Source organism: Lindgomyces ingoldianus (assembly GCF_010093535.1).
Source record: "Lindgomyces ingoldianus strain ATCC 200398 unplaced genomic scaffold BDR25scaffold_2, whole genome shotgun sequence".
In the NCBI taxonomy this organism is placed as follows: domain Eukaryota; kingdom Fungi; phylum Ascomycota; class Dothideomycetes; order Pleosporales; family Lindgomycetaceae; genus Lindgomyces; species Lindgomyces ingoldianus.
The window spans coordinates 2,711,858-2,726,675 of record NW_022985163.1 but is presented as its reverse complement, the minus strand read 5'-3'; the positions used below and the strand labels follow the sequence as shown (position 1 = coordinate 2,726,675).

At 50.5% G+C, this 14,818-nt stretch overlaps 4 protein-coding genes across 4 annotated transcripts; 1 reads left to right on the top strand and 3 right to left on the bottom strand.

The window, feature by feature from the left end:
* Positions 1–2,736: 2,736 nt before the first annotated feature.
* BDR25DRAFT_339279 (uncharacterized protein) lies at positions 2,737–6,575 on the bottom strand. Its single transcript, XM_033693365.1, has 2 exons — positions 5,176–6,575; positions 2,737–5,124 (listed from the first exon to the last, which is right to left on the bottom strand). The coding sequence occupies exons 1-2, from the start codon at positions 6,221–6,223 to the stop codon at positions 3,062–3,064; spliced, it is 3,111 nt and encodes a 1,036-aa protein (XP_033554182.1). The 5' UTR covers positions 6,224–6,575; the 3' UTR covers positions 2,737–3,061.
* A 524-nt stretch (positions 6,576–7,099) lies between these two features.
* BDR25DRAFT_331099 (MFS general substrate transporter) lies at positions 7,100–8,693 on the bottom strand (the record flags this gene model as incomplete). Its single annotated transcript, XM_033692599.1, has 6 exons — positions 7,100–7,555; positions 7,715–8,039; positions 8,070–8,413; positions 8,449–8,481; positions 8,513–8,613; positions 8,648–8,693. 6 exons carry the CDS (start codon positions 8,691–8,693, stop codon positions 7,100–7,102), a joined length of 1,305 nt encoding a protein of 434 aa, XP_033554181.1.
* A 532-nt stretch (positions 8,694–9,225) lies between these two features.
* Positions 9,226–11,439, top strand: BDR25DRAFT_321723 (NAD(P)-binding protein; the record flags this gene model as incomplete). Its single annotated transcript, XM_033691987.1, has 10 exons — positions 9,226–9,388; positions 9,463–9,920; position 10,080; positions 10,433–10,507; positions 10,591–10,638; positions 10,707–10,820; positions 10,898–11,048; positions 11,084–11,162; positions 11,238–11,303; positions 11,353–11,439. 10 exons carry the CDS (start codon positions 9,226–9,228, stop codon positions 11,437–11,439), a joined length of 1,242 nt encoding a protein of 413 aa, XP_033554180.1.
* A 394-nt stretch (positions 11,440–11,833) lies between these two features.
* Positions 11,834–13,328, bottom strand: BDR25DRAFT_309595 (uncharacterized protein; the record flags this gene model as incomplete). The annotated part of the gene is made up of 2 exons (XM_033691101.1): positions 11,834–13,156; positions 13,266–13,328. The coding sequence occupies 2 exons, from the start codon at positions 13,326–13,328 to the stop codon at positions 11,834–11,836; spliced, it is 1,386 nt and encodes a 461-aa protein (XP_033554179.1).
* Positions 13,329–14,818: the final 1,490 nt, after the last annotated feature.

Below are 14,818 nucleotides of genomic sequence, written 5' to 3'. Positions count from 1 at the left end.
AGACATAGTAAGCCTTTTATAGCTAACATTAAATAAGATGCTTATGTAATAAACATAACTAACTGCAGATCTAAGATTTTCTAGTGCTAAGAAATTGCTAGCTTAGAAGCCTCTAAGCCAGTCTAATATCGTTTATGAGGAAAGAAGCATCATATTTGGTAGACTAAAAGACTCAGTAGCGTATAATATAATGAAGAATACAACCCATGACCATGTGCTTCGCCAAACAGCGAACTCCCTCTGGGAGATGTTTATTCGTGAAATGGTGCAGGGTCATATTGACGTTCTAGATTCTCTAGGAAAAGTTAGTAACCCTTGCCGGGTTGAGGGGCTACTTGTTTCCTCTTTTAGTTAGCGTGATCTGGTGTTCTATCACACCTCGTATTGCTTTTTCTGATAAGATATGGCGGAAGGCCACGTCTCGTGCCGCGGACATCAGAAGTAGGCCAGACCAAACTAGGACCTGGAAATAGCTAACCTGTAAACTTCTCGTATTGAAGAAGGTTCGTCGGCGTTTCGTCCCTCAATTTGCCACGAAGCTAAAAGGCCACAGAGGAAAGGGACTATCTTCCCAAGAAAAGGATCCTCCAGGGGCAGTTCTCCACAGGCATAGTGAAGAGGCCAATTGTCGGGGATAAAATAACTTCCAATTAGGCCACTGCTTCTGTGATTTCTAGCCTTGAAAGTTTGCAGTTGTCGGCTCTGGCAAGAGATTCGGTAAATAAATAGGAGCACCTTGCGGGAACACTGTCTCGGATTTTATTTACCAGAGGCTCGGATGAGTGTAAGGCTGATGAGAAGAAATTATCGAAGCTTTTGGCCGACATCGGTCGGCCAGGAGGATCACCACGAAAGAAAAAAAAATTTCAAGTAGCCGAAGCTTTCAGATCAGTGGGACTCTGTCTCCTCACCCCTTGCCTTCTTCAACAACTTGAAAAGATGTGGAGATGCGCTTAGGACGTCCAAGGGTCGTCTAAACGTCAGTGAAGGTGCGTGTGAGAGTACCCCGGTGGGTGGGAACATATGTCGTCTTGCTGCAGGAACAACGTGTTCATCTCCAAAACGAAGCTCGTGGTGCCTTGCTATTGGTTGAGAGAGATGCCGACGTGCTGGATCTGCGGGAAAGGTTCACAAGACCTGCAATGGGGATGTCGGAAACATAGGCGGGGAATCCTCTTCTGGCAAAAAAGACAAGGCATCGAATCGAGTCCTTCCCGTGTAAATAGCCAGCCTTAGAGCATGAAGTCTCTTCGCAATTGGCGTACTACTCTTAACTTTAGTCCGATACCGCCCGGACTGCATATGATTGTGGAGAAAAGGAGTGAGCGTGGGCTGATTTGTTCCAAATTGATGGATTGGGCCCCTGTGATCATGGAAAATATGTCGGGAGAGTTGGAGTGACCAATGAGGTGCTTACACCAAACAGAGTTGAGCAAATCCATGCCTCCTCTTCATCATATGCCGCCCGGTAACTTCTTTCACGCGGTTCGAAACCTTGCGTGACATTCTCAGCAAAGAATCTCAACGGTAATGTCTGAGTCCTGTAATGAAGGTAGGCTGCACTGAGAAGGCAACTGTAGAAAATTCGAAGCCAAACCCTATACACATTCTTTCGAAGGCAAAGATCGGCCTTCAGATGGCGCCACGGGATGCAATGACTGGAAGAATCACCGAAATTCCAGCTAGCATACCAGAGCCACATAGATCGACAATCAGAAGTCTGAATGAAAGAGTCTACAAAAACGTTGGACAAAACAGCATGGCAACTCTGCAGCTTACAGCTCAAGATGTGGACCAAGTCCTTCGCGACATCAACAGAACCATAGAAATAATCAACAGCTCTCTCCAAGGCACCGCTTGGACGGACGCTTCGGCAGCCCTCATTACCTTACGAGATGTTGTCCAGAATATCGCCAACCCATCAGGCCAACGTAGGAATTCGATTGGTCAATATAGTAGCGTTTGGCCGGGTTCGCAGTGGAGGGCTGGAGGTGCATAACTTACGTTTTGTGAAGAAATAAATCCTATAAAAAGTTTTTTAAGACAAAAAATGTACCTTGCGCTATGAAAAAGGCGGGGGTAGGGGCGTACAAAATAGTGGGACTGGGTTTGCTTTCCATTTTAAGGGCGAAAAACTTGGATTACAAAGGCTTGGGAAAAGTCCTGGGAAAAGTTTTGGGAGAGGTCTTCCGAAAAGAAATCTTATTTGAATAGGTCTAGAGTTAGACCAAAAAATGATTGGGCTAGTGAATCATGGAGAGTTGAAGTTGGTGTATTCTCGCAATGATATTTATGCGTGAGATCGTGCTGACGTAGTGCCACAAGAAGGGTTCCGAAACAGATCTCCTCCAGCCAAATACCACAAATAGCAGAATGTAGGGGATATTAGAATTCATTCCTTGCTAAGGGCGGGAACGTTGTCGATCTTGGAACGCATCTTGGATCTCGTGAGGCTGAGTAGTTGCGCTGTGATGTCAGACATGGAGAGCTTAGTAATCCCGATCTATGGTGCACGTGTGGAGGGTGTTTCACACACTCAACCTCCAGGGCTCTCCGGTGTTTGTGCTGCTCATCTGATCCCCCGTTTACTTTCTACATTAAATCGATAACATCTTTCTTTCCCATTCTCTATTGCGGAGCCCTAAGTGAGATAGCAGATGTTGGAGCAGCCTCAGCGCACACAGGGCACAAGTTCTTGATCCACAAAGGCTTAATTAGTCAATCAGTACCTTATGTATTAATATATTAGGCATAAACCTACATACATATAACCCTAATCATCATTCTGGCACAAAAAGGTCGTGCAGTCATACAGTCATTAGCCGGAAAGTACAGTGAGGCTATAAGGGAAAGAGAAAGAATCAAGTCGCGAGTCCCAAACCAATGGACACCAAGGTACTTGAACCAAGGAAGGAAAGAAGACTAAAGATAAGGGGGAGGTAAGGCAAACTGGTGTTGGGTAGACAAGAGGAAGAAATGTGCACAAGGGATATTCACCAAACGCCACCCACCAACTTCTCTAGAGAGGGTCATCCAAATACGGCGAAAATGTTTAGGCCAGTCAATCCAAAATAACCACATCCACTCTTTGCTTCCCCTTCCCTTTAAAATCCCACTCCGAAATCGCAAGTGTTCCGTTAGACGGACCCCCGTGATCCGGCCACTTCAACTCATCACTTTGCATGCCAGAATTTTCATTTTCAAGTAATGAAACCTTGCCTCCAGTGTCTCCGTCTGGGTGTCCTCCAACCTCACGACTGCCATGCCCGTTTTCATCTCTTGTGTTATCAATTCTTCTCTTCTTCCTTGCTGGCGTCAGCGGACTGACGGGGTCAGGAACTCCCGGTGGAGGACAGTTAAGATCTTTTCCATAGCATGCTTGTTCCCGGGCGTTGTGGTCGCCAAAGCACACAAGATTTGAGTCGGGCGCTCCGGCAGGGGGTAAATCGTCAGGAGCCAATGAAACGGTGTTTGCGTTCGGGTAGTTAGGAGCTATTGGATGTTGGCTTTGTTGTTGTTGTGGAGTATGCAGAGGGAAGCAAGGGGGGTCGAGCCAACAGAAAGTTTGGACGGTAGGTTCGTTTTGGACTTGGTATTGATTTTGGGTTTGGTTCCGTTTGTAAGAGGTATAGACATTTGGTAGGTTTTGGTTTGGGTGTTTGTTTTGGCATGAGCGCGAGAAATCGGAAGTCGTAGTGTCAGGGTAAGTTAGAGGGGAAGGAAGTTGTGCGGTCGTGGTCACGGTCGCGGGGGTAGAGCCAGACGATGACGAGGAGCACTCAGGTGGTATTGAGAAGCCCTGTCTGTTCGATTCATGCGGAGAGGGAAGGGTTGCTGAAGAGGCAGTAGACGCCGAGGGCGATGGAGAAGATGCAAGTACAGATATGTGACTCGTGGAACTGAAAGTCGAATCGGATATTTTGGACGGGCCGTAGACATTTATAAAATCACTCCCTTGAGTCGGCATGCTTGGCATTGCAATATTTTGCGGATGCGACACCGTCGCTCGAAATGCTGGTTGAGCTTGTTGAAACGCAAATTGGCGTTGTTGCTGACGTTGCTGCTCTGCGGCGAGTTGAGCTGCTCGCCGTCGTGTCGCCGTCGCCGATATAACAGCATTTCTTTGAGCTTGGACATGAGCAGCCTGGATTTGAATAGTACTCTGCGGATTCAAGTGCAGATTTGGAGGTCGCGAGGCATGTCCAGTCATATGATGATGTATCCCATGTGGGTGAGTAGTGGCCTGGGTTTGCTGCCTCGCCATAATCAGCCCCTGTAATTGCCGTTGTCTCGTTACCATGGCCTGACGTTGTTGGATTTGTCTGTCGCTCATTTGATTTCCTTGCATAGGAATCCCCTCAGCAGTCATCTTCTCGACATCCAACAAAATGGGAGAGGCGGCTGAGGATCCCCGGCGTTGAGGTTGTTCTGATCCGGTCGATGAATAGGTATCTGCATCCAACATACGGCTAAGTCTCGCATTCATGTCATCTTTCTTGGCCTCCTCCTGCTCAAGATAGGTGTACCAGTAGATAATAAGCTCATTGCGCACTTCTCGGAAGGCCTCGAGGTCCTCGTTTTCTCGAGCGACGCGGGCACGGTGTAGAAATGCTCGCCGACCTGTTCTTTGCATCACCTCCGGGACAACAGTTGATAGTTCACAATAGAACTTTTTGAATTCGATGAACATGTTGCGGATTGGCGCTTTCTTGGGTGGCCCATCCGCCGTCTGAGAAAGACATGATTCCCAGCCTTCTCTGAACTGATCAAATTCGATGTTACCCGGGCCAAGGAGGAGAGTACGCATTGGGAACTGGGGCACAGAGCAAAGCGAGGGCTTTGGGGGAGCCAGGCCTAGGCCGGCAGGGCCGGCAGAGGGCCCTAGCTGGATAGCCGGCGATGCGATGTTGATCATGTAGGGCGTCCGGGTGGTACCATCAAAGACACCTCTGAACCTAGGTTGGCGAACATTACGGAGACGGTTGAAAGGGGCGACCAAACATTTTGTGTTGGAGAGAAGTTCTTCATCCGACCATCGAAATTTGGAAAGGCCAAGACGGACGTTGAGTCTACAGAGGTTCCGTGCTTTACTGAGAATGCCAGTGACAGCGGCTCCCACATAGTCTGATTGCATCAGCTAGCAATCTCGAATTTGACAGCAAACGAGTATCTTACCTCGGATATCATATATCTCAACCTCCTCATCCCACGAAGAATCCGGTCGATTTAGCCCAGGAGGTGTCGCGGCATTCCAGTTCTCAACCAAGATGTCCACGTTATAATTCTTGACAGATGTCCAATCAAAACTCCGTATGAAACGCTGTGCAATTGCTTCAGCATCATCGACAGCACAATGAGGTAGTCCATCAGCCCTCCTCGGCTCGAGCAGACGCCGCCCGCACATGAAAGTCCCATCCTTTCGAATGTCAATGACAAAAGGAACAGTGCTGTACAACAAATCCTTCGCTTCCACGTGTACCTGCCGGTTCACGAGAAATAAATCCACTATGGGAAATGGGAAAGTTTTCGGCGGCATCGCTGGAGATTGCGAGAACACGCGACAGGGGCGGCGCCAAGGCCTCACATAAGGCGGGGGCCGCGAGGGGGTTGGAGGCGGCGGAGGTAAAGGATTACCCCAATTGTTCATAGTGATGGATGCAATGGGAGGCAGAGATGGCGATGAATAAGTGTCATTCTGCTCTTGGTGCATGGGCGAAGACGAGGACCCAATGGGCTCCGAAGGCAGCAAGTAACGGAATATCTCGAGCCGCAGCTCTAGCGGCAGCTTCATGAAGTAGCATGGCGTGTCTGGACGGCATTGATGCTCGGAGCAGAGCTCCAAGTACGGCGGCGTCCACCTGAACAGCCTGCCGCATCTCGCTCCATCCTGCTGCTGGAACTGACACCATCCGGCAAAACTGCGCTGATCGCGATGCGCATAACAGGTCGGCAGGAACTTCGGGTGGGAGTTCTTTGCATGGTGCGAGTTCCTGCCAATGGCGGCGCTGCACCGCGCTTTAGTCTTCTTGATGTACCCTGAACACCGTCTGAGGAAACCCTCAGGGTCTTTCTGGTCTGTGACAAGTGCTGGAGGCGTCCAGTTTATTGCCGGCTCGCAGTGAGGGTCGTTGGACGGGGTAATGCGTGGCGGAGAGGGCTCCGGGCTGTCCTCGAGCTTGATGGCCGGGCCGCCATAGGCCGCTGAGGAGCTTGCCGCCATCATGGCAGAGGTGCAAGTTTGTGGGCAGGGAAGCTGGCACTGGCTGCTGGTGAATTATTATATGTCGACAGCTGAGACAATATACGCGGTTCTACTCAGGCGCACACGAGCATTTCACTGGCCTTTCGCGAAATTAGAAGCGAAAACGAGCCTCCGCTAATGGTCGATTGGAGAGAGGTCAGAGAAGACAAAGTCCGAGCGGTGAGGAGGCAGAGAAGAAGTAAACAGCGCACCTGTCGCACGATCCTTCCACGGCTCGTGGTACAGCGGACGCCCGAATTAAATAAAACCACTCCGAGGAGCGGCCGCCAATATATACTGTCGGGAGGCCGTACCCATGGCAGCTCTGTGTCTTTTGCACTCGGATGCCTTGATGTTGGGGAAGGCTGCAAAGCAAAGTGCAGAGTGCAACGCTGAGGCTCAGCTGATTGCACCCCGCACGGCGCCTCTGGTTGGGGACATATCAAGCGACATGCCGTATCTAGAAAATGGACGTCGTCCGGGGGTGCCCCCAAGGCATCAATCTCCATTTGATGGACGCGACGACAAGAGGAGGTGTTGAGGGGAGAATTCCGGTCATGGATGCCGCCAGCTGATCGCTCCGCGGGCCAGGCCCTGGCTGAACCCCAGTAGACGATCTGCCGCATGTACCTTAGCCCGAGTCGCCTTTCTGCACTGGTCAAATTTTGCACTGATGCACGAGGAATCGACTGTGAGGTGCTCGAAGCGGTATGCGAAGACCGACACGACATATTCAGGCATTGCGTCTAGAACGGCATCATGTGGAATAGCCTTCATTCTCTCTAAGGTTTGCAAGTACCCAGCCTTCCAGGCTTCCAAAGAGGCAAATGCCCCGTCAGTCCCCGCCGGCCTTTAATCTCACAACACATGTCCAAAGTCCTTGTTATCGAATTCCGTGACATCCAGCATTCCAGCCTCATCACTTCTTGTCTTATCCGCTGGACCATACTTCCTATTGCGATGTCTATTCATGAAGAATACGTAAGTTAGGAGTCCCAAATGACACGCCAACTTGATAGTATATCCGACGAGCAACCCGATTGTCGCACCGCGGTGCTCCGGTGCTTCCGATTCCTTAACGACGAAGGAGCCTGCAACAAAGTTTCCCCAGCAGTAGACTGTGAAGATCATAGCAGACGCCATGGTGCGATGCGTGTAGCCCGCCATGTTGGAGCTAATTCTGCCGAGGGAGACGGTGAAGCCAACACTGACAGTTGACGAGCTAGAACGAGACAAGGTGTCCCCAGGTATTAGATCGTGGGAGGTATGCGGTGCATGCAGCCGCGACGGTGCAGAGGATATTTGCCACTGTTGCTGTCAGGAGGCGTGAGTTGGGGACATTGAGGGTTATTGCGCCACCGATGGACAAAGATATGATTTGGACTGCGTCGCCCACACTTTTCAATTCGGTGGTCTTGTCGTGGTGAAGCCGAGATCACGAATGATGATGGTGGAGAAGAAAGAGTTCACTACCCCATTAGGTATGGCTGCTGCGAAGACGGAAGTGAAGGGGAGCAACGCTTTCGGATCCCAGAAAGCGACTATGGCTTGCTTCGTATTGAAACCTTTGCTCTTGATTCCAATCTCGTTTCCGGACACACGTTTAGATGCAAGGATGCGCTCCCGCTCAGGCAAGAACCAGGCATTTGATGGAGCATCAGGGAGGAAGAAGTAGACCACAAAGGCCCAGAGACAGGTGGCTCCTCCAAGTATCAAGAAGATGAGCTCCCATCTTTCAGGTTTCATAGTCAGCGGGAGCTTTGACACGTCCATAGAAATGTAGGATCCATTGATGCCGCTCCATCCGAGTAAGGCGTACCAAATTCACTGTCGAAGTGGAATCTCACGCCTTGTATACCAGAATCCGGCCATGAGGGTTAAGCCTGGAGTGAAAGCCGCTTCGAAAACGTCCATGAAAAGCCATACGGCAAGAGCGGAGGAGTAGGACCTGCATTGTGTAAGAATGAGGACCATGGCGCCCCAGAGAAGACAGCTGATTCCGATTACACGTTGAGCAGGGAAACGTCCAATCAGCCACCCGCAAGGGTACTGCCCGAATAAGTAACCGGCATAAACCATGGCGGAGAGGCAGTTGAACAGTCTACCGTAGAGACCCAGAGCCTTTTGATGGCCAAAAAGGTTGACGTAGTTCATGGCAGTCTTGTCCATGAACTGGAGAGCTTGGGTAATCAAAAGATAGGAAGAACAACGATATCGATCGTCCATCGAAGTCGTGTATTCTAAAGAATTAATTAACGTTTACCACTGCACGTGGAATGGAATGCATGCCTCCTTCTCCGTGAACTCGATATCGAGACCCTCCCGATACTCTTTATATCCAACAGTGTCCTTCTCATAAATTGCATCAAGTCCTGGCTCATAGCGCTTTTGGTCTCCGAGCCCCACTCGGGATCGAGCTCAACTTCGACACGGTGCTCTTGAGATCCGCCATGATGAACAAATTTGGCACCGACGCCTTCAAGGACGAGCCATTATGTCAGTAGACTCAAGAGGCATAAGTGCGGGCCTTCTTATACTCTATATTTTATAGTCCGCTGACCACATCTCCTCTGCCTGTGGGGTTATCCAGGAATCTGAGGAGACCCCAAAACGCGGAGGTGCACGAGCGTTCGTTGGCTTATGCACCGCTGCAAACTTTCTGACGACAGGCTACGGGGAAAACGAGTCAATCGTTCGGCGAAAACCCCGCGAATTTCTTGGACGGAGAGGAGCAAATGTTGAGAAATCCCCGCGAGTGCACTAGGCTACGTCGAGAGGCAATGACGTTGGTGCATCAGGTTCCGAGTGTAGGGCCGAGACAACGTGCGAACCTTAGGAGTCGTTCTCCGCGTGGAATGCCACGCGTTGCTGAGTTTACTTAGACGTTTACCAACCTGGACTTCCCTTCCAGAAGCTTTGAGACCTCGGAGTGAGAAAGTGAGCAATTCGCAATGGAAGACCCGAAAGCTACGCACGACTCCGCAATGCTAAAGGACGACCTCAGCAGAGTAACGTATCTTGGAAAACCGTCCGGCGCCTGCTGCTTGGAAGGAAACATACACTCCGGCAGCCCACGAGGCTCATTTGTCACTATTTCCGGTGTCGAGACGTATATTTCAAAACCACCCGAAAGGAAATCCAACGGCTGTATTCTACTCTATTTCCTAGATGTCTAGGGCATGTTCCCCAACGGCATGCTGATTATGGACGGTTTCGCGGAGACCCGGTGTGGAAGCATCGGAAGGACCGGCACGACAGGACAACGGAACCTGATTTTGACTATGAGGCGTGGAAGAAGAAACATACTTCTTTTGCGAAAGAAGTAGTGCCGAAGTGGGTGGCGGCTGTAAAGCAAGAGTACGGGAAACCAGCAACAAAGTACGCCTGTGTGGGATACTGTTTCGGCGCGCCATACGTCTGCGATGAGCTTGCTGGGGACCTCTGTTCTGCTGGTGTGTTTGCACACCCGGCATTCCTCAAAGAGCATCATTTTAGAGATTTGAAGAAGCCACTGCTTTTGAGTTGCGCGGAGGTCGATCATACATTTGATACGGAGAGCAGGAACAAGGCGGTGGATATCATGGTTGAGGAGAAAAAATCATATCAGTTGCAATTGTTTTCGGGTGTGGCGCATGGGTTTGCCTTGAGGGGGGATATGGGGGACAGCTATGAGAGGTATGTAAAGGAGCAGAGTATGAAGGGAATTGTGGAGTGGTTTGACTTTTGGCTGTCACTGTAGTAGGGATTTGAAAGTAGCTTGGTGGACCTGCATTCGTGCAGTGTGTCCTTCTAAAATAGAATGTCATCTCAATCTAAACCCAATACTAATGCTGATGAGGGTACGATTCGTGTTCTAATCCCCTCCACCAATTCCTGAGTCTATTCCCCACTCCAAAGAGAGGAAGCCATGCATCAATAAAAATCGCCGCTTATCGCCGCTTCTACCTTGCCGTCTCCAGAAACTGCCGGAATTAGTTGCATGTTGTGTAAAGAAGCGTTGCAGTTCTGTCACAAACAAATCCAAGCCTTTCTCTGTCATTAAACTGCTTGTTCGCATGCTTCCCTCACGTGGGGCCGTTCAAAAGGGAACCTGTCGAACATCGAGAGAATATTCACCTAATTTAGATGACTTTTGACTTGCCACCTTCATATCTTCAGTCTTTTTCTTGTTTGCTTGAATGTCTCTTTTAGCCATGACACTACTAAAAGCATTCGACTTCACGGGCGAAGTCGCCATTGTGACGGGTGCCGGATCTCGCATGCCAGGTACACACGGTTGCGTCATGTGTCCCGTACTCCCCTGGGCCCTTTTGCAAGCGCATGTGAGATTCCTACTAACATGTTCGCAGGTGAAATAGGCAACCGCCGGGCAACCGCAATTCTGCTTGCACGACAAGGTGCAAAAGTTGCATTGTTAGATTACAGCATTGAATGGCCACCGAAACAAAACGCATGATCAATGCAGAAGGCGGGATTTCAGAGGTCATTCGAACCGATGTCACGGATCAAGAGTCCTGTCGGAGAGCTATGGCAAGGGCTGTCAAGCTATTTGGTACCATTCACATTCTTGTGAATATCAGTGAGTTTGGGATTTCTGATTTCGAATGATGGGCAGGACAGTATGGGCAAAGAAATGTGAATACTAATTAGAAGTAGTCGGTGTCGGTGGTGCAATCGGCGATGCAACAAAAGTCGATATTGACGCCTGGGATCGCGACCTCCGGATAAATTTGACGTCAACGGTGCTCGTGGCGCGCCACTGCATCTCCGTCTTTCGCCAAAATGGTCGAGGATCGATCGTCAACATGTCGCTCCCGGAATGGTGTTTACTCCAATGGTTAGGGGAAGGGGGATGATGGGGGAAATGAGGAAGGTAAGGGTGAGTCAGAATCTGATGGGCGTGGAAGGGAGTGCCTGGGATGTGGGACATGGTGAGTGCTCCATCTTCTCCTCTCGCCTCAAGTGGCTTTTGAGTGAGGCTTATGATGGTGAATAGATCTTATTATTATGTAGTAAGGAGGCAAAATGGACTACTGGGGGAATTCTACCAGTGGATACTGGGGTACGTACCCCGTGGTGGATATCATGCGAACATGACTGATGTTGAGTAGACGACGGCAGGCAAGGCGGGTAGACCAGTGTTGAACGAGGATGTTTTGGCGGAGAAAAATACGGGAACTCGAAACAGCAAATTGTGAGACTAAATGGGGAACTGGGAGGCCTAGAAAATGGACATTAGAGCAGAGAAGAGCATTGAATAGTAACGACAGAAGTGGTGTAGTGGGAGATTATGGAGAGTAAGATGTAAGAGGAGAAAAGCAAAAATAATAATGTAATTTTACCACCTGGGCCTTCCGCCCAAGCATTTATACCAACAATCATTTCCACTCCACCGAGTTGCTTTGAGCCTTAGTGTCCATTGGTTGTTCCAGCTTGTGAGATTCTCAGCCTGTGAACGATAAGGAATACAGTAATTGATGGAAAGATAATATGCGCGACCTGAAAGCACTTCCTGACTCTTAATTGTGGTAGGCCAATCTCTTAGCCTTTTTCCTCAGTAAGAGTAGTCCGGTCAATACCTCAATCAGCTTCTCAATCAGGACCACGCTGCCAGTTACACCTGGCCCTCTCGGCACGCTCCCTCGCAGCCCGTCGTCCACGTCCTTCGCTCAATCTGCGGACGATACCCATACTTGAGCTCCTTCTCTTTAAAGAGTCTAGGACGGCATCAATGTCGCTTCCATGTAACGATTGCTCATCCACTGCCTCATCATCCCACGGTACATCATCGTCTTCTTGGTCCCACATGTCTTCTATATCGCTATCGGGACTTGGGATTTCATCATTCTTAATGCTTACCCTACTTGCATCACCTCTGGCTTCAAGCTCCTGTGCTAGTTTCCAGAGCTTTGATTTTAGGCTCTTGTAGAAAGCATCGGTCTCAGCAGAGACAGGGGGTCGAGGGTTCGAAGAACGACGGGGAAGCGGCACGGCTATGGGGGCTGGGTTGGGCGCAAAGTGGGGTCGAGGGCGGGTTGGTGGTAGGGGGCGCGCGCGTCCAGGATGAGGTTGCAGGTGGAGGGGTCGAGGCTGATCAACTTGGAGTGTGGAACCCCGAGGTTGAATACTGTTGCACGGGGGGGTTATGATATTTGCTTGCTCCTGAGATTGCGACTGGAGGTGCGTTGTCGCGTCAATGATGTGTGTAGACACTGGCCGAATACGCAGGGGGTAGGTGCGAGCTCGGGTGTGATGTTTTAAGGGAAGGTCAGCGGTGGCACTGTCGAGATGGAGAGTAGATGGATCGTCCGGGAAAGCCCCATCACGTTGCACAGGCTGAAGGGAAGGCTCTGGGGGGATCTGTGGGTACGGTTCCTCTTTCTGAGGGTGATGACGATGGAGCTTTATTCCTCGTTCAGCGCTTCTCTCGTCATCAGCATCGGATAAATCCATATCAGAGCTTTCAGAAGCCGAGAGGTCACCGATAGCATGCGCAATGGCAGGAGTGATCAGTGACGTTGGCCGATAGGAAATATCGTAGTGTTGAGGGTAGCTGCTCGGGGGAGGGTTTGATGATCTATTGCAGTGTCTTTGCCCTGAGTCCGAGGGATCTTCTGAAGCACTGAAATGCCTTAAACCCAGCCGCTTAAACTTCATTTCGAAAGCATCGCTCTCGTCTTCTTCGTCGCTGGTGCTTGGCGTCTCTACTTGAAGGACTTCGACGGACGTTGCCTGGCGGTCGGGGAAATGGTGAGAGTCGTGGCGCGTCACTTCAGATCTGTTGGCATCACGAGCTTCGAGGACATCCTCCAGCTTGGCATAGGTCTGAAATTTGCACTGATTCAATAATAGGTCACTCGGGACGTGTGGCAGGTGAGTCTTCAGAAGCTGCTCTGGGTCTGCTGATGCGAGAGTCTAATCAAAATTAGTGGTGTAGAGAGGCACCTCATAGATGAGGCCAGAGGGTAGGATAGAGAAATTGAACAAGACGGAAACGACCACACTTGACTCCGAAAATGCTTACATTTTGTCCGGTCGCTCTAAGCTCATCAAGATAACCGTCCATCCTGTGCAAGTTTAAGGGCATGTCGAAGAGCGTGCCTCTCGAAGCCCTCCGATCAGCTCCAATAAATCCGCTCGGACCCCTGCAACTCTACACCTTCCAATCAGGTGATATAAAAGAACCCGGGGAAGGCACTCGAGGATGAGGAAACGTCTAGGAAAGGGGAGGGATTGGGTACAGGAAATAGAACAATAAAGGGGATGTTTTGCTCCTGACGTGGTCAGCAGGAGTAGCGTGCAGTCTGGGGCAGTGCCTCTGGGAATGCGTTGGTTTTCTACATGTCAATATGCAGGTGCAGCTGGGCACATATTGAGAACGCGGATGACGGAACTACGACCGAGGAGAACGGCTGGGCTTGAACTCCACCAAGTCTCTCACTGGTAATCACGGAATTCTGGAAAGCAGAGAAAGGAAAAGTTTGACTCTTCTGGTTTGCTCATGGCCAACGGAAAGTGCGGCCGACGGCTCAGCTGAGGCGGGAATGGTGAATGATATGCTGCAATTGGAGGCAAGAACGCTGCTCACAGGCAAGGCTGGACCCGAGAGAAGCGCGCAAACCAAAGACCGGGCCGTGAATTGGTGGTGGAATGCATGCCGAGATGTCGACCCTTTGAGGTGGACGGTTTCGCGAATGTTCTTTCAACAATGTCTCTCCACCAAGCCAACCCCGCCCACCAACAGACTCACACCAGCTATACCACTTCAGGCAACCCCGCAAACGCGTGGTGCATTGGAGAATGAATCTGCGTGATGGTATGCATAAGCTGATCATGGCAAGATCTCAGTTCATCAATGCGGCGGAGTCTTGTGCACAGCAGCCGTTGCCTCCGTCTCCAGCTTCCGACGTCATGGAAGAAACCGGAATGCCTTGCTTTGGCCGTTGGTAACCTCTAGAAGCCTCACCCAGGCTTGCAAGTGAGTAACCGGACGCATGGTGCGAGCTCCTGGCACAGGGCAGTGTGGACAAACGGACTGCAGCATGCAAGGAAGCTCGTTTCTCAGCTTTCATCATGCGTCACTCGCCAAAGCGGAGGCTGGGGAGCCTGCTGCACACAGCGTTCCCTTGTGAAAGTGTGTAATACATCGTGACGATGAGAAAGGTTACAATTGCGGTGTCGTTGTCCATGCCCATGTCGATCTCATCGGTTGCAGAAGAGAAGCTTAGGCCCCAAAAGCTTGTCCTTCGCAATCCACCAAATAGATTGTGAGGTACTCTGCTGCAGGCTCCGACCAACCAAAAGAGGCGCCTAAACACACAAGGCGGAACTGAGGCGGAGTTGCGATGGAGTTCAGCCCCCTCGCAGTCTCTGAGAAGGAGCACGCTGTTGCTTCGCAGAGCTCAACGTCGTACAGAAACCCCAAACACGACTTAATCGGGACTTCTCATTGCCACTAGGACGGGAGCTTACCCTTAGTATGCAGCGACATGGCAGCAAAGGTATAATAGATGGTCTTTCAGCGACCCGAAGCTTCCGCCAGCTAAAGACAGCCAGGTTTACCATCCTCAACCGCCT

What these genes read in the sequence shown, in the direction of transcription:
- BDR25DRAFT_339279 (XM_033693365.1), bottom strand. Translation starts at nt 6,223, where the DNA reads ATGATGGCGGCAAGCTCCTCAGCGGCCTATGGCGGCCCGGCCATCAAG. An exon ending in TGAGATATATGATATCCGAG is followed by an intron (nt 5,125 to 5,175) that starts GTAAGATACTCG and finishes TGATGCAATCAG; the next exon opens with ACTATGTGGGAGCCGCTGTC.